Below are 22,467 nucleotides of genomic sequence, written 5' to 3' on the forward strand. Positions count from 1 at the left end.
CGAGAGAACTGCAGGCTGCCCTGGCTCACCGTGCACTTCTGTGTAGCTGCACCTCCTCAGTTCAAAGAGGAACCAGCCCAACACAGTGCTTGGGTTGGGTTTTAGTAACACAATTCTTCTCTCCACTCCTCAGAGCTATCTGTTAAAACAGACAAAGCCACACCGACAAAACCCCTTCAATAATTGCTTTCCAAACTGACTTTTTTAAGCTGTATTTCCCCATACCCGATAAATCCAGCTCCCCAGTAACACAGCTTTGCTGCAGACTCCATTCATAAACCACACCCACACGACAGAAGCACAGTATTCACCTTGAACTCCAGCAGATACTGAAACTGAAAATTTTGCAACGCCAAATGAAGGAGCGAGAGTTTGAATGCCACATGCCACACATGCTTGAATTTATTTTTAGGCTAACACTCATTCATTTATGGAAATGTAAACATCATGTTAAGTATAATTAGCTTCCCCCCCCCTTTTTTTTTTTTCGTAAGATATGGGAAAGAGAGATTCCCTTTCACAGAAGGCATTTCCATTGAAGTGTAACCTTGCTTCCCAAAGCTCAGGGGGAAAAAATTATTCTTTCAAATTAAATTTTTATGTTTAAAATCTTATTAACCTGCAAGATTGGCAGCTGCTCCTGATGCTCAGAGCATTCACTCATCACCACAACATAGAGCCCTCTGCTGTGTTCTTTACAATCTTACTGGATCTAAACTGGCAGACCATTGTAATCATGTTCCTGAAATCCTAGCTTTCAGGAAGAACTGATTCAGCAGAAACAATCCTCTTTCTTTTCACAAGTAGATGTCTATAACACACTGAGACAGTGAACAGGTTGATGTCTATCCCACATCCAGGTTTAACCTCGGAAAACACCTAGAAAAGCACTGCATGACAAACCTAAGCAGTATCTCAAAACCCACACTATGCACAGAGTCATTGGAGTCTTCCCGAGACACGGTGATGGTTACAGCATGCTGCTGTAAAAAGCAATTCTCATTAGTAAAGAGCAACGTTTCTAATTCACAGTGAACTCCACTGAAATGAAAGACATTATTAATTCATCTTTCCAGTGCTACCTTGCACCAGAATTAAGACAGTGATACCATCACCCTCTAGCACTAAAAGCTGTTTCCAACTAATTCAGACACACTCAGAGTAATTAAAGAATAATAACGTGCTGAAAACTTCAGTACTTTGGTGATAGCACTTTGTAATAACATGTTCAGGCAGAAACATCAGCTATGTTTGAGTCTAAGCTCTGCAATTATTCCTATATAGAATATCCTAAAAATTATGGCCCAGTCCTGGTTCAATGTAAATAAATAAATAAATAAATCCTGTTGACTTCAAAGGAGGAGAATTTAGCCTAGAAGACTTGCATAAAGTGCATCCTTCAATCTTACAAAATTCATATGAACTTACCTTGCTAAAACATCTCTGAAAGAGCAAGAAAAATAGTCTTTGAACGCATTAATTATATGCTTAAAGAGGAAAGACATCATCCACCTGCTACGGAGATGGAAGGAGCGAAGGGTCATAAAGCAAGGGAGAGGGAGGTTGAACATCAGAAACAATTAAGAACCAGGCCTGTTCTTTATAGGAAGAGATCAACCAGGGAGGCAGTGGACCCCATCACTGGAATTGTTAAGAGGAGGTTGGGAAATGCATCTGCCAGAAAGGCACATGCACCCTCCAGCAGCAGGCAGGGCAGAGGAGGTCCCCTCCAATCTTCTCATCTATGGTAAACAGAAGACCCCTGCTCTGTTTTAAGGGATCTGCTGTGCTACAGAAAAACTGCAGCATGCCCTGCTCTGTACAGAGTGACACAGAGATGGGCTGTTCTCCACCAGCACAAGAATTACACTGAAATGAAGCAATTAAACCTGAAGAGAAGCAGCATGGCCTGAGGGCTAGGACACCAAATTGAGACCTGGGAAGCCAGAGCTTAGGCTGAAGCTGGAGCTTGCCATGCCCTGCCCATGCATCAGCTCTCCCCCCCTCATCCTTTATCTACTCCAGCTTTTTGTTGCAGGGGCAGGCTGAGGGCATGGCCGAGTGAGGGTAAACAGAGAACACGACACACGTCAGCAAAATAAACATGCTGAAAATACATCAAGAAGTGCGATTGCTCATGAACTTTTACAACCACAATGACTTGTTCGATACTGTTTTTAGGATAGATCGATTGGGTGGAGGAAAGGGGAAAGATGGCACGCCACATCCAGGCCATATTCATTTAAATATAGTATAGAGATGGCTCAGAGTCAAAGCGTTTTGAAAGCATCCAGGATTGATACGGTTAGTAGCAGAGCCCACAAGAGGGGCCACCTGCGAGATGGGGCCTCTCACACAGGCCACTGAAAGCACTGCAGCCAAAAAATAACCTTTATAAAAGTCATATAGGTCCTCAGCATAGGAGACATGCTGGGGTCTTAAACAGAAACAGTGAAATGGAGTGGGATTGAGAGCAGGAGCAGCACGTGTACCCAGAATGGTCCATCATGCAGTGAACATTTCAGAAAAATTGGAAGAAGGCCAACGTGCTCAAAGGACACATGCTAACCACATGAGCAGGAAAGATAACTGGGGCCACCTGGATAATTTGGTAAGGCTTCTATTGACTTACCACCGGATAACCACTCCAAACAAAAAACGAGGATTATACAGCTTCAACATAGTAAGCAATAGGCAGATTAAACATGGTGACAGATCTAAAAGAGGTTACTGGAAAATAAACATTCAGTGATCTTAATACAGGCCCGCAGAAAACAGTTTCAGCCTCCATGCTGGTGAACATCTCAATCTGGAAACAAATATAAAATTGTCTACTAAATGCTGCAGATGAGCCAAACAAATAAAGACGACAGCGTGGTCACAGAGCAATCTGGATGCCTTGGCAAGCAGGGCCTGTTCCAGTCAGATGTGCTGCAGTGCAACCAAATATGAAGTCATGTATCCGGGAGCCAGGAATGCAGACCCTGCTGCCAGGGGATGACAGACTGCATCTGGGACTGCACCAAACTCTCACACTGCAGAGGATGCAGAGGTCAGAGCAGATAAGCAATTCAGCAGAAGACTAGGGATTAGAAGGGCTAATGCTATTATGGGACATATAGAAAGAGAAACAGAGCAGGAGCGTGGAAGAGATTTTTATCTCTGTATACTGAAACTATCCATACATTATTTTTAAGTGATATTCAAATCCTGCAGCACAGTTAGAAAAGAAAAGATTGTTTTAGACTGGAGAAAAAAAATGAGGAACTTGAAAAGTTCAATTTTTCAGAAGGTATATTCAGAAGTGATAAATCTGTGTTCAAGGAAAAAAAGCGGGGGTACTAATGAACCTGTTAACAGAGAAAGTTTAGCCATAAGCTGCTTGAGACTGAAGCTAGGCAAATTACTTTTCTTAACAGTGGAGGTAATTAACCTTTACTTTAGTAATGATACAAGCAGTGCAAAAGTAAAAAGTGAATTTTCAGTGTCAGAAAACTTTAAATTAAAGCAGGGTACGGCCTAGATGATTTGCTTCACATAAATGCAAGCTTCTTTGTTTGGGTGAAATCACACAGCTTATTCTAAGAGATCTAACAGGATCATCTACAAGTTCTCAACTGAACAGATTTATAATAGTACTGGCAGTCAGAGATTATGCTGTTCTTTTTCCGTAACATCCACAGAACTGCTCTGTGCTAAGATAAGGGTGACAGATTACAAACCATTCTTGGCACGTGATGTGTCACAAGCGTTCCATAATCAAGGCAAACTGGAGCTCCAGCTTCCTCAGTGACCCGGACAACTTACTCAGAAATGTGAACGAAGATGTCAGGTCCTCCATCTGCGGGGGAAATGAAGCCATGGCCTTTGGAGCGACAGAAGCATTTGCAGACACCTTTGTAGATGGGGCCCTCCGATGCTCTCACAGTTCTGCAAAAACATAGCAGACAGAGCAGTTTGTTGCTGAGCGGGGACGTGACAGCTTCAGCTGCAGCATGTCTAGCAAGGCAGCACAGCCAAGTCCCTGCTTGCTCCCCAGTGAGTGCGTTCCTCTGCAGCAACTGTTCACTAGTGTCAGGCTGCACACGTTCTGCCTGTAGCCTTTTGAAAGTGGGATAAAAGCGATGAAGATGTTGGCTAAAATTATAATCCATCAGTTGCCATCTTGAGTCCATCTACTGCATCGTCCTGCCTTTTCTCAGACACTGTATCTGAATGTAAGCATTTTATACATTATAGGAGTTCTGGCAGTCCAGTGTACATCTGGGTGCTGTGTGCACTTCCAGAAGCTTACAAACAAGCGTGTGCATGTGCTATGGAGAGAATGCAGTGCATGAAGGCACACACGAATGTCTCTGTATGTATGTACATAAGTACACGCACACCCTTCTGCAGGCAATGTCTGCTGCTATCCTGCCAAACTGGGATCAGTGAAGTCAGTATTTCACCTCCTACCGACTCCAGCAGGCTAACTGGTATGGACAACACCCATACTCAGGGCTGATCTCTTAATCCACTGTCATGAGGCTTGTGTTTAAGATGACACTGATTTTAGACAAACCCTTTGGATGACTTACCACCATCAAGAAAAACAACTTACATGAACCCATCCTGACAATTGTGTGATTAAATCCCTTCCCCCCCGCCCCATTAAATATACTGAATCTTCAGAGATCCAAATTCAATAATTAACAAAGCCAACTGTCTTAGACATCTTACATAGTTTACACGGAGGAGTTACTAAATCAGGACCTTCTTGCGACATGATTATCCAGTAAGTTACTTCCATGTTAGAAGATGATTTCTGTGGGACATTTTTAACCAAACCCTCAGTAAGAGATTGTGGTGTTACTGGTTATATGCATTGAGACAGTTTTGAGATTACTTCCATAAGGTTTCAAGTTTCCTGAAGTCTTAAATAATTAAAAAACAACAACAAAAAACCAGCTCTGCTGCAGAAGTTAAATTAACATTAAAGAAATTGGAGTTGAAAGGGTTAAATTTCCATTAAATCATTTCATTTCCAGTTCTATAAAGCTGTCGACACACCTGACCCCCCCCAAGTGCTCATTACACAGAAAAGCACTCACTGCCCTAAATAAGCCATTAAAGCTCAATTGCATCTTTCAAGGAGACAAAGCACTGTGAAGGATAAGACCCCACACTTGCTAATGAACCAAAATTAAATAATCCCACTGAATAATAAACCACTGCCTGGCACATTTGCCTTTTCCATACAACTGTGAGGCTAGGGCTCACTTAAGCCTCTTGTTTAAAGACTAGACTACAAAAAAAAAAAAAAAAAAAAGAAGCATTTTGATTTTCAGGGCTAGCAAATACAGCAAGATTCCTACACTAATTAATGATTAAAGAACTATGGGAGCAAAATAACCAAATTCTTTAATTTTGTAGGAACAAGACTAAGATTAACAACTCAGAAGAATAACAAAGAGTTCATCAGTAACACCACTGAGACAAGCTAGTCTGGAACTGGTTTTTAAGGTCAATCCCAATTATCAAGTCCATTATGTTCTTTTCAGCAATATACTTTCATTACAATGTTTATGGTATCTGAAGCCTTTCAGAACAAAGTAAAATTCTCTTCTGCTGCTGCTGCGTTTTCACCTCATTTTGAATAGAGAGATGACACAAAGCATCACTGAAATTTATCCACACATTTTTAAATACCGCTTTTGAAGAAAAAAGCTGGGTAAAACTGCAAGGAGAAAAAAAGAGGGAAAAAACAAATAAACACGCCAACTAAATTATGTAGCATAGAACAGGCTAGTTGCTGGGTTGAGATCTTGTTTCTAATGTTTCACTGAGCACTGCCAGACCACCCATACACAGAGGTAACTGTAGGACTGTGCCAAAGACACAAAGGATTGACCAGAGCTTCACGCTGTACCTGCAGACAGGAAAGCTTGAGGAAAGCTTACCTCTGCTGTAGGATCACCATCTCTAATGACTGCAAATAGCAACACACCTTGTTTTACGAGAAACTACGTAATTTTACAGAATCAAAGAGATTAGCCTTCATATCTTGAAAACCAATGCATTCTTTTACATGTCTGTTTGAACAAACCCCAGATGTTAAAGCTGCATTAAAAAGAAATGAGCCCTCTGACAAGTGCCATGGTCATGAACCAGCCCTAGAATGTGACCTGACTGATGGCAGCACAGGTGTCAGGGGTGAAAGAACTAATCCTTCAGGGGTGGTGAAGAGATTAGGTCAAAGGAGGAGGTTGGGCTGATAAAGAAACACTGTTGAATGATGGGAACTGGTCCACCAAGAGCCTCAGCTCAATGCACAAAGTGGAGCAAAACTTCAGAGAAGAGGAATCTGTTTTGAAGAGCCTCAGTATATTTTCCTCACCCTCTAAATCTCTAGTCTTAAAGAGGGGAAAATACTTTCAATATTCTTTACCCAAACAGAGTGTAGAAGAACTACAGGCAATTTAGACTAACAAATCTAGTAGGATTAGAATACTGGGGGGGGGGGGAAGAAAATAGCAGTAAAATGCCAAAGCATCTTCCAGACACAACGAACTCCCCCCCCCTTCACCCTGGTGAAAGCAATCTGCCCAGAAGCAAACATTTGGCTGTGCCTACTAAATGCAGTTTCCCCAATACTCACGCTGAAAATGTCCTGGTCCGCCGGGTGGGCAGCGGACTGGGAATGAGGTACCCTCTCATGGGAGACGGGGAGCGATCTCTTGTCCTGCGATTTTCAGGCAAATGAAGGGAACTGGGTGAGTGCACAGAGGAGGAGGACTGCTCCAAGGTGGGTGAAGTGGTGTCAGAAGACATTCCTGACGCCTGAGAAAAACCTAGAGAGAGGAAGAGATCTGACTTAGCCCAGAATGGAATTTTTCATATAAAGTCACAAATTCTTCAGCTTAGGATTTTGTAAGAATATGACTCATTTCCTGCAGACGTACATGCAGACATAGTTGCAGCAAAATCTCCTGCTCTGTGTCAGTGAGTTCAATTTGTTTATTTTTTTAGAGAGCTCACGGCTTTTGTAAACTGTAGAAGGCAGCTCCACTGAAAACAGATCAATTTGCAGCTAACCCGAGGTATTGTGTTTTGTTTCCTCCTGCCTCCCTTGCAGGCAATGGCTCCCAAAGCAGAGCTCAGCCCCAACATCAGGCATCAGCGTGCCCCAGGCAGGCCAGGTTTGACAGCACTGCAAAGCCTCCTGTAAGTGCACACAAACAGGTGCTACAAGAAAGAACCACCACAAGAAGAAATGCAGGAATACAGGCTACATCTCCACTGCTGGAGGTTATCTTCACTGTGCAATCACCAGTGCTAACTTCATTCACTGTGGCTGCTGCCCAGCTATTAGCACACCTCCAGCACAGCTTGTAACACCTTCAGCTCGACTGGAAGATGAAAATGACACAAGTGCTCTTTAATTCACTTCAGCTGGGGTCAGACAGTTAGTTTACTCTGCCAGGGATGGGGAACGTGTGAAGCCAGCAGAGCTGGAAGGCAGTGGCTGACTGCACGGAGGTGAACACGCCGGCCTGCAGACCTGGCAGACACCACAGGGTGCTTTGGGGGCCTACATCTGCTATGGTCTTCCTACAACTACTCTGTGAGTGCATTTGGACTCCCCACTACCCAAGCCAGACTTCCTCTTATTCACGTCCTAGAGCAGGGGAGGAAGGTCCCTTTCTCAGCACAGCAACAGCGGCACGTGGCTCATCGCACAGCACGCAAAACCCAGAATCCATGAGAAACAGCAGCACTTCTGCATACGCTTACAGGTGTAAGCAGGGACAGATAGAAGAGAAGTAAATCAGCACTGCTCTGCTATTACTGTGCAAGGCCCCTTCCAACGTGGAAGGGGAATAAGCAATTCAAAATTAACCTATAACCCACCACATTCTTATTTAAGAAAATCTAAAAATAACTGGATGAGTTAGCAAAATATGTAGTGATCTGGGTCAAGAAAATAGCACGAAGGCATGAAAAGCTGTCTTTAGGGCCAATAGTCTCACTGAACTACCATCTCTCATCACCATTTTGCACCCTCCTTTCCACACCCACACTCCCCAGCCCATGAATTATGGAGTGGATCCCTCACACAACATTTGACATGAAGCCTTCTTGTCAATGACAAATTCCCATTACTTCTTCCCGAAACTAATAACTAAAATTAAAAAGGCCTCTTAAGAATGAAGTCACCAGGGAACAAAGGCTTTTATGTTTAATTGTTCAGGGTGCTGAGAAGGTGGAAGTGGATAGTCATGTTCCCTCGTGTACCAGCTTGAGCTTTCCACCCTGCTCTCAAGCACAACAGCTCAGCTGGAAACAAAAGCATGGCTTTAAATTGTTTAAATACGGATGGCATTTGCAATCCACTCAATAATGCCCTGCCCAGCATTATGGCCAACATTCAGCTGCGACCAAGAGGATAACACCAAGGGGATGGGATTTTCCAAACCTCCTGGAAAAAGGCTTGCTGCACTGGCTGTACGTGGAAGTCTCATCAGAGTTTAGAAGGCCTCTGCTCTGGGCATCTTGTTGTCAATGAAAGCATGCTATGAATTTGCAGGACTGTAAGAAGTTGCAGGAAAAAAAAATGAACAATTAAAACCGCATTCTGACAACTCAGCACCTGATCTGAGCTTTTGCATGAGTGAGAACGCAGCTTTCACAGAACCACACACTTTCTCTCATCTAAATATAAAGCAGCTCGTCAGGTGATGAGCAAAGTGCAGATCTCTTCCCCCGTCTGCAGCAGGGTAGTCAAGCCAACCACAAAGTGCTGTCGGTCCCCATCCTAAAACAAGGGCAGAGAGGCAGAATTTTCCCTCCTTTCTTTACAACACAGATGAGCCACAAATATTTACAAACAAAGCAGGCTAAAAGGATTTAGAAGAGCGCTAACTTAGGCGACTGTTCCCATTTATGATAGTTTGTGCGTCCTCTGCTCTGTAGACACAAACTAAAACGTGGTGTGGAACACGAAGCACTGTTTTGCTGTACAAATAGCCTTTTGTTCTCTGCCCACAGCCCTGGCAGATGAACAGCCTCGTAACTTCGGCCCCACGAGCCCCTGACCATGACGGGAGCCCTGTGGGGGCGGACGCATGGAGGCCGCAGCTGGAGGCCGCCCGCCCACCGCAGCGAGGGGCACAGCTCAGGGACAGGGCAGGTGCTGGCAAGCGGCTGTAGGAAGCCTGTGGCTTAACCAAGGACTGCTATTTTAGCTTATCTGTTACCATGACGTTGTACGTGCACCGATTCACCTGACGGCATTCCTGAAGGAGCAGGAGCGCTGCTGAGGAGACGCCGGGGCTGGGCCGCGTTGACACGGGAAGCCACCAGCAAATGCCCGAACCCAAACCCGCATCCCCAGGCCTCCCGGCCTTCCCCTCTCCTGCAAGCCTCACCTTCCAAATGCAGCTACCAAGAGCTTTCACAGAGGATTTTCTGATGTTGTCTTAGGCTCTGAACTGAGCCCTGCAACGCAAGAACCGCCCTCAGACAGCTCGCTACAAGCCCTCCTCAGCAGCAATGCTTCCCCTCTTCGTCACTAGCTGAGCACACCTATTTTGCACACATCGTTCACCAGCCCAGCATCTCCCACCCCGTTTGGCTTTCCTCCATCCCTCCGGTCCAGCCACAACCCTCCACCTCACCATGGTGATGAGGACGTGGCACGAACCCCACGCAGAGCCAACAGAGCATCCCAGCTGGCCTCCCCCGAGCAGCCGGAGCCCTACAGCAGCACCTCGTTGCTGCCCAAGGCTGAGGCTACAGCAGAGATGAGGGACACTCAAGACAGTATCTGCCTTCTCCTCGAGCCAGCAAAATATTTACCTTCCAGCACTTGCAGAATGAAAGCAACGTGACGCAAGGTGGTGATATTTTCAGGCTCCCTACTTCAGGAAGCTCCGACCACACGCCACCCTAGCCTTACGTCTGCCCGTATTTCAACATGCGGTGCGTATCTTTGAGCAACACAGATTTGTTTTTGTTGTTATTTAAAAGCTGTAGGAATGCGCCACTCTAAAATATAAATTAAATACACCCTGGAAGCATCATGGAAGTAATGGGCTAATTTAGTATCTCAAAGCTTTTTTTTTTTTTAAACCACACTTTTTTTGAGAAAAAGTGGCCAATGTTTACACAAAGAACTCAGAATATCATCTGTAACTGGTGACCTACAAAGCACAAGCTGCAGTACATGCAGGAAAATAATATGAAAATTTTCTATGAAAATATAAATATTTCCATGAAAATGATATGAAAATAAGAAGGTTGGTGGCATGTAAGTGCCACTATCATTTCTCTATTTATCTATACATTGGTCTTCAATTTTGCTTTAAATCTACCCCATACCACTAAAAGTATCCCAAATATAGCTGTATGGGGGAAGTTAACTGTTCTGAATGGCACCCCAACACCACCAAGGAAATCCAGTCTGACTTTCAATTAAAGGAATTGCCTCAGAAAAAGCCAGAATGGATAGGACAGGGTGCCAGGCTCTGGGCAACCTGTCTACAAACAGTTTCCTTTTCACGCACCAGGCATCACAACACAAGCAATACTTTGGAAACCCATCCTGCTCCAGAGCACGCTTCCCAAGCAGCGCATCCCTCACCTTCATGCACTGAAAGCAGAGGCACACGGACACTGCTCCTCCCTTTACCTTGCTCTGATGAATGTGAGGGCACTGAGCTCCCAGCGGTGCCCCCGCTTCTTTTAAAGCAGTACCTGGCACCTCTCCCAGGCACCTGACCCCGACTCCCCCGCAGCACCAGACCAGTTCCTTGCCAAAGCAGCTGAGGCTAACTCAGACCCCAGAGCCCAGGAGGATCCCCCCGCCGCAGAGCATCACCGCGATCCTCCTGCGTCACAGAGTTCAGCACTTACAAAACACGCAATTATGAAACAGCCGGGTCAGAAAGCTTCCCTTTCCAGCTTAGCTTGCCTTGCCTATGACCAACTTTCCACAATTAATACCGGCATTTCAATTAACACAAACGCAGAGCAGTTGCAACACACGTGTGATGTGTCAACACAGAGGAGTATGGCATAAACATTATGGTTTCAGCAGGATGCAGGAGAGCGTGCACAGTGATGACCTGGCAGTTCAGAGAAGCCAGGACATTGCCCAACTGTCCCCACGTCCAATAAAAGCCTAATTATGAGGTAACCAAAATACAACTAGGAAAATTCCTAGTGCTCATCTACACATGCAGATTAGTTTGGATTAGAACAGGGGTGAGTTTAAGCAGCAAAAGCTATTCACAGTCAGCCCCAACAGCCGGCACCCTTTCCCCAAACGCTGTGGCTGCCCTCGTGCTCCTCAGGACTCGCTGAGTCCTGGAGCAGAGCTGGTGGGGCAGCACAAAGCAGCCCCACACAGCCCAGGCCACAGAAAGGGGTGGCAGGGGAACCACGTCAGCTGCAGCACAACAGGTCACCACTTTGCACTGCTCGTGTAAGCAGCCAGATCTACTTTTTAAAAAATGCATTTTGGTTAAGGATCAGAGCGGACAGTTGGATTAAGTACACGTTTCAACTGGTTTATGGTTATAAAGAAGGCCATACAGTGATACCCCGTGTGTCATTCTGTCGAACATACTGGGGAATCAAGACCCTCTCTTGCTGGAAAGCCAGTACTCGCTGGGATTGATACTGCTTAAGCTTCTTGCTCCCGACTGCCCAGCACACCGACAGCCAGGGTTCTTCACCTGCAAGCACACGCAGGAAGCTGTACCCAGCTGAGTGTGCCAGCTGCCACAGGTGACAGCACTCACTAAGATTTGCCTGAAGGAAGAGCACACAAATTAACAAGGTATTGAACTGGGGGGATGGAAAACTTTCCCTGGCTCATGGCCAGCTCGGAAGAGCAACGACAGGTCCTGGATGAACATCCTGCTCTGGGCACTCTCCCCAGCGCAGCTAGTGGCAAGGACAAAGACAAAGATGACATTTTATGCCATGCTTTTCCCCCAGTAACATGCACTTCTTGTTGGAATCTGCTCCAACTCCCTTCTGGTTGTTACTATTCATGCTAATTGGTGCATGCTGATCAGAAGCAAGTGCTGCCCACTGACTTCAGCGCCTGCACACACACATTGGCTACTGGCAAGTATTTAAATAACTGTTACCTGCAGTGCTAACAACTTTGCTTTGCTGTAGTACAACCAAATTGTCCAAGACAAGGCAGGGACAGCAGGAAGAAGGGTGAATCTCACCAGCACTCAGCATACCTGTGCTGTCACAGCTGCAGGTACAAAGCCATGAGAACAGTACAAGGAAAGCATGAACACAGCAGGTACTGCCCCAGCAGCTCTGAGAGTCCCTGCCTCATCAGCTGGGGAAAATGCTGCAGCGCTGCAAAGAGCAGGCCCCTGGCATTGCCAAGCTAAGGCTGGAAGGGGCTGAGCTGCTGTCTGCACGGCGTGAGCCAGTCCTGCACACAGAAAGCCACTCCTGAGGGGTGAGCACAGGCACCTCCATTGCTCAGCTGCATCACGCAGTGGCGATGCAACCTTTTCTAAGGTGGCATCCAAACCCACGGTAAGTCTGAAGGCTGTGCATGCAGCTTCACTCCCTTGCTCATGCAAATCCATTCATGCAAATCCCCGGGTTACAGAGCGCTGTGCCTGAAATATGTCTGGGGGGTAGACGTGTGCACTGGCCCTGCATTGCCTGCAGGCTGCCTGCACCTGGGAAGGACACCGCAGCCTCTCACCAGCCAAACACGGTAGCACCAGGTGGGAGCCACCACGGTGGGAACAATAACGCCCTCCTGCATGCTGCTGGGCAAGCCAAAGGAGCAGACCTCAGCCAGTCCGAGGCACAACTGCTGGCAGGTCATAAATCACCATTCCTGGACTACCAAACCGTGACGCTGAGCCAGCAAAAGCCCAGGGTGTGACATCCAGCACCTTGCCTCCCCTTCAGCCTGCCAACTGTTCTGTGTGAACCACCAGCCTACAAACCCAATGGTTTCTGCAGCAGCGCAGTGATGCCGTGTCACAGAGCTGCCCAGATACTTGCTAAATCACTGCCAGGCCAAGAGCAGCAGCACATGCATCAACGCCCAAAGCTCTGCTCCAGCCACTCTTCTGGAGCCAAGGACACGACAGGAGTACACCAACAGTATGAGCTGGTTTATCCAGGCAGAAGTTAGTCTTCGGGTGTCTCACGCAGGCTGTAATAAAGGGAAGGCAAACATGAAGAGAGATCACAGAGACTGCAGTCACAGAGGGAACAGCAAGAAGATTTTCAGTCTGACACTTGTGGCTGCCTAGGTCAAAGCGTAAGGTGAGCACACCGGGTATTTACCCCCAACATGTTTCCAGCATCCCATGGTGTACAGCTTAAACAAATGCTAAACTGAAGGTGACACAGGGGTATTTAACAACATCCTATCAATTTTTTCAGATCCCTCCAGAGCCCACACAGTCTTTTAGCACCCACAGTATCCTGTGGCAAAGAGCCCCACAGCTCAACTATCACATGAAATAAACATCTGCTTAGAGGACAGTGAAGGGAAGCTCCTCTTACAAAGACATTACGAAAGAACAGAGCTCAGAAGACAGATTAGCAAATAAGGTAAGGAAAGGCAAGGGAAGGGAAAGGCATAATACACACCAGACAATAGAGGCATTAGCTCAGAGCAGCACACAGGGAAGGGTGCAGGCTTATTCATAAATCAAGCCTTAAATTTTCAACCAGAAGAGTCACAAATGGTGACAGACAGAAAAAGGGGCTACAAGCTTCTTTCTGTTCTTTTCCCCCACTTTTAAACTTCCAACTACCAAAGAAAAACCTTATGACCTTTTAAAACGTCTTCGGATTTCTAAATCACCCCCGATTTGACACTTGAATGGTTGCCATTACTTTTCCTTAGACAATAAACCCTACTAGTATTAAATGCTTCTAAAGAATCCGCTCGTCAATGATTTAGCTGGTTTTGTGTGGACCAAGCCCAGATATTATCTATTCAATGTTTCAGGGTCTCCAGCAAAGTGCCTCCGTGCTGCTCACACACTAGCCTAGCCTCTTGCCCCCTCCATCACACCTCAGTTAACAAAGGCTGAGAACTTTGTTCTTGGATAGCAGAGGCAATATTTAATATATCTCATCCTATTCTTGCTAAACAGGCATCAAGAGTGCTGAGCTTCTGCCCTTCCCAGATGAAGTACAACATGTGGCTGAACAGGGAGCAAGCATCTTCCTTCCAGCACTTGCTTTTGAGCTCTGCAGCTCAGCTCTTCCTGAAGGGCTTCTGCAAGCCTGAAGCTGTGTTCCTGCCATTACTCCCATCCAGCACGTCCCATGCGAGTTTATTCCAAGATTTATTTAATTTCAGCAGAAAATATTTATACCAAAACATGAGTAATCTTTCTTACAGTGTCTGAGCAACTTAGCGCTCATCTACAAGGCAAATGGCCTTACGCAGTGTCGTGCTGTCGTAGCCTGGTTATACATATGTAAATCCTTCCGTGCTTCTGAGAAGTTCTCCTTTCTGCCTTCTCACATCACAAAACTTCAACCACGATTACGGGTAAGTTTGTTCATGTGCAACTTTGAGCCTTTTAAGGCTACTGAAATCCTCTGAAATATTTATGTAGCTCAAGTGTTTCTCAGAACAATTAGTTCACTGTTTTCTCCCTAATCAACATTTTCAACAGGAAAAAAACAGATCACATTAGAGAGCTCTATAACCATGGAAGTTTATGAGGCACACAAGTATTGCCAAAGGAAAAAATACTCCTCTGAGGATATTCCATCTGCCAGCATTACAGCAAGAGGCACGTTGTAGGGCACAGAGTAAGAAACCACTCACAAATGACTCAGTCCTCAAGGCACCCACAGACCCCAGACTCCTTTTTGCCAGGCCTGGCTCTGTTTTCTGTTATCACCCTCCAGTCTCAGCGCCTCACAGCCCTACGCTTCATTGCAAACACAGCAGGTTAGAGGAGCGGGCTGGTAACAGAACAGGAACCCTGCTCCCCCCAGAACACTCACGCTTCATGGTGGCTTGTTCCCTCTCAGCTAACAGTTCTGCGAACATGGAACAATCAGAGCACAAGTGGAAAAAAAAAAAATTAGAAGGTCAGAAAACACCAGGAAAGGCTTAAAAAGTTCATTGTGCAAGAGCAAGGGATGATCTGGCGCATCCAGCTCGGAGCAGGAGTGGGGAATGGCTGGTGTGAACCTGCCCCAGGTCCGAGAGAGCTTTGCGATGTGACCCTGAGGCACACCTCGGTGTCCTCGCTGCCTCAGCTCCTGTAGCAGCGCTTTGCAGCAGCAGCGCTAGGACTGGCCATGTCCCCACAGACCTCGGGACACAAAAACCTGCACAAGCCCAAGAGCTCCGTCCAGCTGATGACATCCAACTGTGGCACCCGGTTCGAACCTGGAGCTGGTCTCACTGCAGGCTGAGCCCTTCCCAGGACCTCCAGTCCTCAGGCCACCATCAGCGCAGGCAGCAGCAGCGAGGTGCAGCAAGGTGCCAAGGTGCCTGCTGCAAGACCACGAAACTCCCTGCCAGCAGTCCCACGCTCTTTGCTGAGAAGTAGATCAAGGCCACGGATCCTCACGCTCTGGGTCAGGGAATACAGCTCGTGCTCCACCAGGAGGTAACTTGGTAACACAGATGAAGCACTTCATGCTTCCTTCTTGACTCTCAGGCTGAAATTGTCTCAGCTCATTTAAAATTTACAAGACAAGCACTACAGACATATACACACTCCACAAGTCTTATTTTTCTTTAAAAATACATAACAAACCACTTGCAAAATAGAAACCATTTTCATTTTACCTTATGTCTAGCTAGACCTCTCCTCAGCTCTGTCTGGGCAGCACCACCAGCCTCACAGCGAGCTGCTGCTGTCGATGGATCTTTGTGGTCCACAGCGCTGCCAAACAGGTAGTGCCTATGTGGGGTAATCAAATCTGTGATTATATGAGTAGTCACAGAGCCACAGCACACACCCACTGCGCACAGCCTCCCAGGCTGCTTCAGAACAGCAGCCACTTCAATAAACACCTTGAGCCCTTCAGGACCCAGGTGTTATACAAATCCTCTGCCACATCCCTTTGGCCAGCAGTTTGGGAAACACAGCTGATAGCACCCTGTAGATTTCTAGGGGGGAGAAAAAAGAAAAAAAAATCTCTTCAGTCTCAAAACTGTCTGGCAGTACTGGCAGTCCGGAGTCCAGTAGGTCTCCTGTAGGCAGTGTCCCGCTGTTATCTGACTGATGACAAAATGGACCTGCAGAAGTTTCATTGCTTTCACTCGGATTACCATGCGTGCAAAAACGAGTTTTTCTTGCTCAGCACATCCACTCTCTGCATTCAGAGCCAGTTCAATGACAAAGGGAATGGTTTTGTGCTCTACAGCCTGCAAAATCGCAGAGCCAGCACAGGCATGTGGATTTCATGTCTACTTACGCATCAACAAAACTATTTACCACGCTCTGATTTTGAGAGCCACGGCTCCAGTGATGTGCTGGAAACGTACGGAACAGGACAGAGCTGTCCAGAATCACAGATGCTGGAAGTGTTATTTATGCCTACTGAGCTAATGCTCAAAAGCTAACGAGACAAAGCTGGGGAACAGGCAGCACATGCTTTTCAGGGAAGGTACAAAAAAAAGTAAAGAAGATTAAAAAACATCAACTGATACAGTCAGAGAAAAAGCAGACAAATCCTGACATGTATGTCCTTCAGGTAGGAAGATAAAAATCCATACAAAAGAACAAATTTAACAGAAAATCGTGCTAGCCCCCGTACTGAAGCAGTTATTATCCCAAAGAGCTGAGCAGACTTCAGTGCAAGCACAGAGGGAACAGGCAGACGAGCAGAGTGAACACTGCACAGGACAATTGCTGGGAGTGCCTTTATGAAACTCTCTTGATTGAGCTCACCCGTCCGGCCACATGCCAGCAGTTACGTGCCCTTAAGAAGCCAGTTGTTCCCAATTTGCTCACTGGGAGCAGATAGCAACCTCCCCACGCATGCAGCCCCACACGCCAGTGACAACGGAGGAACCAGACCTGCTAACGTGGTGCCAGGGTGGGAGAAGCCAATAAACCAGCCAAACCTAGAAAACCACATGCACTGAGCAGGGAACAGCCCATGGATTACTGCAGGAGAGCTGACTCCCTGCTTTGGGGTCACTTGAGACCAGGTTGCAATGGGAAGATCTCCCATCCTTGTCCCTTGGGTAGCATGGGCAGGGTGCAGGCAGCAGGGGGCTCAGACAGAAGGCTGGCTGCCCACAGGGACAGCTGAGCCCCAAAACAAGCCTTGCTCCTGCCTTCCACGCACACCCAGAGTGCAGGGCGAGCAGCCCAGCCATAAGCAACCTACAGCATCCACAGCACGGGACATGCCAACAGGGCTCTCGGGGAAAATCTTTTTGGATGTCCATGACCTGCAGCCCAGCGCACCCCGCTCTGAGGGCAGGGACCCGCACACAGCCTTCGCTTTGGCAAGCAGGCAGGAGCCACACTTGCAGCCAGCAGAAAAGGGCTGCTGGGGTGCTCTTTTCTACAGCAGCCCCGTGCACACAGTGCTGGGTGCAGCTCCTCCTGCCCACGAGTGTTTGGCACCGTGCGTGAGGGCCTGCAGCAAGCCTGGAACCCAGCAGCATCCAAGAGATGTTTGAGAGCAGTGAGGAAACAAAGGCAGGGAAGTGCAAAGCAGCACGTTATTTTGTCCAGAGCAACGTTTTGCATGAAGCCTGATGTTACAAATATAGGAAACCTCAGGCAAGCTCACACATCTGCCTGCCTCGAGAGCAAGCCACAAACCCAGAACAAGTCACATCACGGCACTGGGAAACCGTGAGCGCGCGTCTGGTGGCTTCACCAGTCTTGGTGGCCAAGGGATCCCGGGCTGCACAGGTCCACATCAGCAGGGAGAAAGTTGATCCTCAGGGTCTGTGCCAGTGAGGGAGGCAGCACTGCAGCCCCGCCACACCAGAAGCTTAAGAACAAATCTAACTAGATCCCAGATCCCTGTTGGACCAGGCTCATGAGTGTTCGGCAAAAAACTTCTCTCCCAACGGGGCTGCAGTAAACACCAGGACAGCTCTGCACTACCTGTGCTCCTTATTTCGCCCCTCTGGGGGGATTTCCAGAACAGGTTTGGCTGCAGAAAAGACAAAGGGACGGAAAGGTGGGAGAGGTCAGCGTGTGAAAACGTAGGCAGCAGTACGACAACACCGTAACGCCAGGATGCTGCCAGGTGCAGCCCCGGTTGGCTCCAGCAGCAAGCTGCCTCTCCCAAAGTCCTGCTGCTGTGGGTAAAGGACATTGCATCACATCTCGTGTCCCCAGGAGGGACCTTTCTGGCCTAAATTTTGCACTGGGAAAAATAAAAGAAGGGGGAGAAAAAAAAATAAGCAGAAGACAATGGAGTTGCATGGAACATTAACAAGAAGTTAACATTTATCATCTAGAACCTTTGTTCTATGTGTCCGGGAGAGTAATTTTTAGGACCCTGCCAAGGTCCTTGGAACAGGAAAGGACCTTGCAAAGGCAGCCCCTCTGCATGGAAAAAACATGCATAATTATTAGAAACTTTTCAGACCTAAGATCACTTTGCAGACACTTTCCATAACACCACAGAGCAGAAAGCAAATGCAAATATTCACTCTATTCACTCTTTCCTCTACTGGTGAAAAGAAAAACCCAACACATGAAAAACTTTCAGAACTACTCCTACCAGTCTCCATCAGGAAGAGGCTCCTTGAAAAGGCGATCGCCACATTTCACAATCCTGGTTGTTAGATTTCCTCCAATTACTGAAGGAACAAAGTCACGATCTACACAGCCCAGCAGAGTTTGCCTGTCCCGGCTGCCACCCGCAGCAAGCCGGCGGGCTGGGCACGTCCCTGCCTTGTGGGCCGGGTGAAAAGAGCCCAGATCATTTGTTTACTCCGCAGCAACAGGTATAAGCTCTGTAAACAGGACATTCTCTTGCATTGTGGCTTTTTTTTTTTTTTTTAAGCAGTTACATTTCCTCTTTCAAGTAATTGTCAAGAAGTTGCAGTCACGACTGTGGTTTATTCTAATCGAGCAGCTGATGTAACCGAAAAGAAGCAAATGCCCCGGACCAGCTTTCTCAAATTGTATCACGCAGAGAAGGCCACCAGACAATCACCAGGAGGGCAGGAGCTCATAAAGCAATCTAGTCCCTATTGCTAGAGTGCCTTGGTCAACTTGCCTGGCTGTGCAATGCAAAGCAGACATTAAATGTGCACTAACATCAAAACAAGACTCCTCCCCGCAGCTAGAAAGGCAAGATTTAATGGCTATTTCCCGGGCAGCCTTTGAAACCGCACGGGCAAAGAATTGGAAAGCCTGGGGAAAGCAATGCTGGCAGCCCCCCAGTGCTGCAGCCTACCTGCTCCTTACGCCAGCAGTCAACGGGGTGAGCAGCCCACGAGGTCCCACCCTAAGCAGCAGCAGCATGGACTTGGCTTTTTTTCTTGGGCTCAGCCTTAGCTCTTAACGCCCCGCCGCCTCCAGCCGGCTGCTGCCCATGAGGCGTGGCAAAGGATCAGGGCGGTTTAATATTCAAGGAAAAGCGCTGGGTCAAGGCTCTCTGCTTTCCTCTGCCCTGCACAGAGCGTTCTGTGATCAGATCGGGCACACAGCCATCGCGGGAAGGAGCAGGGCCACGCAACGCGGCGCATGCCGCTGTCCCTGCTTTTTCCAGAGCGCTGTACCGCAGCCCTCCTCCACCGCAGCGCCCTCAGTGGAAAGCCACCCAGGGGTGTACACAAAACAACGGCAGGTTATTTTGTTTCCTCAGTGCCTTCTCACCTCCAGTATCTGGTCACCTTTCGAAGGCAGGCTGCAGCTCAGTCCCAAGCTTACCTCCCCAGCCCCAGCTGCTCCGTGAAATGCCTGCCCACAGGGCAGCAGGCAGAATGATCCCCGGAACCGCCCCACGGGAACCCAAAGGCCACGCTCACATTTACTGCCCTTGAATCACCCTGGTATTTAAACAGTGCTCGAGACCTTCACCCTCTCTCCAGCTCCTCCCTGGAGAAAGGCAGAATTCACGGCAAGCGTTAGATGAGACTACGGAGCCTAACACGCTGTGGGTCACAAATTTTATGTCCATTTCCCTACTGAGGCTGCTACTCAGTTTCCAAATGGCATTCATAATGCAGCAACCTCTTAACACCAGTGTCATTACTCCCCAGAAACTCAATCAGTTGTTAAAAAGGATGTCTTGGGTTACTTTATTATTTATCTCTATCTCAAATTGACCCAATGAGAAAAGCAGCAGTGCAACAGCCTCAGGCCAGCGCAAATACAGAACGAGCAAACCTCTGAAATCAGTCGGATTATAGCGTCAGGAGAACCACTGGAATAAAAGCAGAAGTGGGATGGGGTATTTCAGGCTGTTTAAACCCTGTCCATTAGTGTGAGGTCAGGCTCCCAGGGCAGAACCCATGCCCCATTTTCCCGTAAGCCCTATGGCCAAACTAGAGAAGATGCGACTTGACTTGCATGGTGTTTTACAGCTTCCCCGGGGCAGAGCAAACAGAAGCATCATTTTAATGCATTCCACATGGCCTACAAATAACAGAAATGAAAGCCAAGTAAGTGCCTTCCTGCGCCACGCAGAGAGGGAACGCATCAGCTCGGGTCCTCTCCCAGCTGCACCTCGCAGCTGACACCAAAGCTGGCCCGGTGCTCCAAGGTGCTGCCACGTGACGGAGCGCTTCCAGCTCCTGGCCCTTCACATTTTTTTTTCTTAGTAACCAGCTGAGTGGGGAAAAAGCAAAGTCTGCCTCCAAGTGAGCTCACTCACACTTGTTTACAGAAAACCTTGCTCCACGTAAGAGGCAGCTGTTTGTTCTCAGGAAGGGGAGGCTGTGCAAGGAGCCACGCTGCAGCAGGGAGCGCTGAACGCTGCTGTGCGCAGCACCGTCTTTGTTACTGCACAGGCACCGCTCAGCGCCTCCCTCAGCGCTCTTCCTCCCAACCTGGGCTACACGACACAAGGTACATCCGCACGCCCCTTGGGAACGACGAGAAGGGAAGAATCCTGAACCCACCTCCTCGCTAGCAGAGGGCGGCTCAGAGGAACAGAATTACACAACTGAAAGAGCAGAAAGCAGCGCGAGGCGTAGCTGCTTCACGCAGCTCCGAATTCCCCTCTGCAGCCCCCAGAGACAGCCCAGCCAAACAGCAAGAACGGAAACAAGCTGGTCAGGAGGCAGAGGAAATTAAGATTACTGAGCTGTCGAGGGGGCTGCCTTGTACACGGTGGAAAGACAATACTAGACTGAGACAGACGGAAGCAAAACAACTACGTCTACCCTGCTCCGAGAGAAAAGAGAAAGCAGGCAGATGAATGCTTCCTATTTTCCATTTTATCTGAGCTATGCTGTGGAGTAACATATCATGCAAACACCACTTTGTATCTCTCAGTTCTCTCCCGTATTTCAAGCTGATCCATTTTGTTCTCCACTACAACCTGTTGCTGGAATCAAGAGTTGTGTGTGTGTTATTTTGGGGTTTTTGTTTTCTGTTTTTTTTTAATTGCACAGGGAGGAGAAAAAAAAAAAAAATAAAAGGCAGAACATTTCATTGCTTTTCTGCTCGCCAGAGACTGCCAGCCCTCGGCAGCACGGAGCCCTGCTCCCAGCCCCACTGCCCAGCAGCCCCAGGTGAAGGCAGCTCCCGGCCCCAGGGCAGGGCTGTGACCACCACACACAGGACTCGCTTACATCAGGAGGAAGGTGACAGATTTTGCACTTTTCCATACTAAATACCTGTCCCCAGACTCTCTCAGAAACCCCCCAGATGAGGGGCAGACCAGTCACCAACTCTTGCCACCAGTACCCAGAGTATCTGTCAATGTAGCTTTGAACTGGTTCAGCCTCATCATATTTTGCTAACGTTGGGTCCTCAGCAGTCTTCCCTCCTTCATGTTTTAAGCAGTTACCATCCCTCCCCGCTGAGTCTATCCCACAGGCAGTAATCCAAAAATGGTTCCTGGCAGAAATATAGGTCAAATACAGATGAAAAGTAAAATCAGCAACAACTTTCCCCCTGAAGCCACTCCAGCCTGCTGGCCGGTTTCTCTTTTCTCACATTCCTGAACAAGACTACTGCCATACCCCCACCTCCACACACACGTTATCACACTGTAGCGGTAACTTGACCGCTGTGGTTTAGCCTTTCTAATTCCCTCTTAGAAATTACATCCACCGGCTCTTCCAACATCACGCACCTCTGCCCTCCAGGTTCCCCTCACCCCTCCGCACTCACCCACCAGCGACGTGTGCCTGGGGACCGTGCTGAGCACGGAGACGAGCAGCCAGAAGTCAGCATTACCTCGCTTTATCAGGCTGCTTTCAAATTATTTGCATGCACATATTTCTGTGTGTATGTGCACACAAGTAAAGGAGAGGATGTTGCTGCTGGAAATAAATACACCCAGGGGCAAAGC

At 47.7% G+C, this 22,467-nt stretch overlaps 1 protein-coding gene across 4 annotated transcripts in view; it reads right to left on the bottom strand.

Annotated features, from left to right (window-relative positions):
* Positions 1-22,467, bottom strand: part of CARHSP1 (calcium regulated heat stable protein 1) — a 33,952-nt gene that overhangs the window by 10,403 nt on the left and 1,082 nt on the right. Inside the window, exons 2-4 of one of the 4 annotated variants that reach the window (XM_084295678.1) lie at positions 15,806-15,920; positions 6,638-6,830; positions 3,808-3,930 (exon numbers count right to left, since the gene is read on the bottom strand). In XM_084295678.1, the coding sequence (XP_084151804.1) occupies positions 3,808-3,930; positions 6,638-6,810 (296 nt within the window). In that variant the 5' untranslated portion in view covers positions 6,811-6,830; positions 15,806-15,920. Of the gene's footprint in view, positions 1-3,807; positions 3,931-6,637; positions 6,831-15,805; positions 15,939-19,398; positions 19,449-22,467 lie in introns of those variants that run through there. The other 3 variants (XM_084295680.1, XM_084295677.1, XM_084295679.1) reach the window with 3 other exon arrangements.

Source organism: Netta rufina (assembly GCF_964035555.1).
Source record: "Netta rufina genome assembly, chromosome: 15".
NCBI classification, from domain to species: Eukaryota; Metazoa; Chordata; class Aves; order Anseriformes; family Anatidae; genus Netta; species Netta rufina.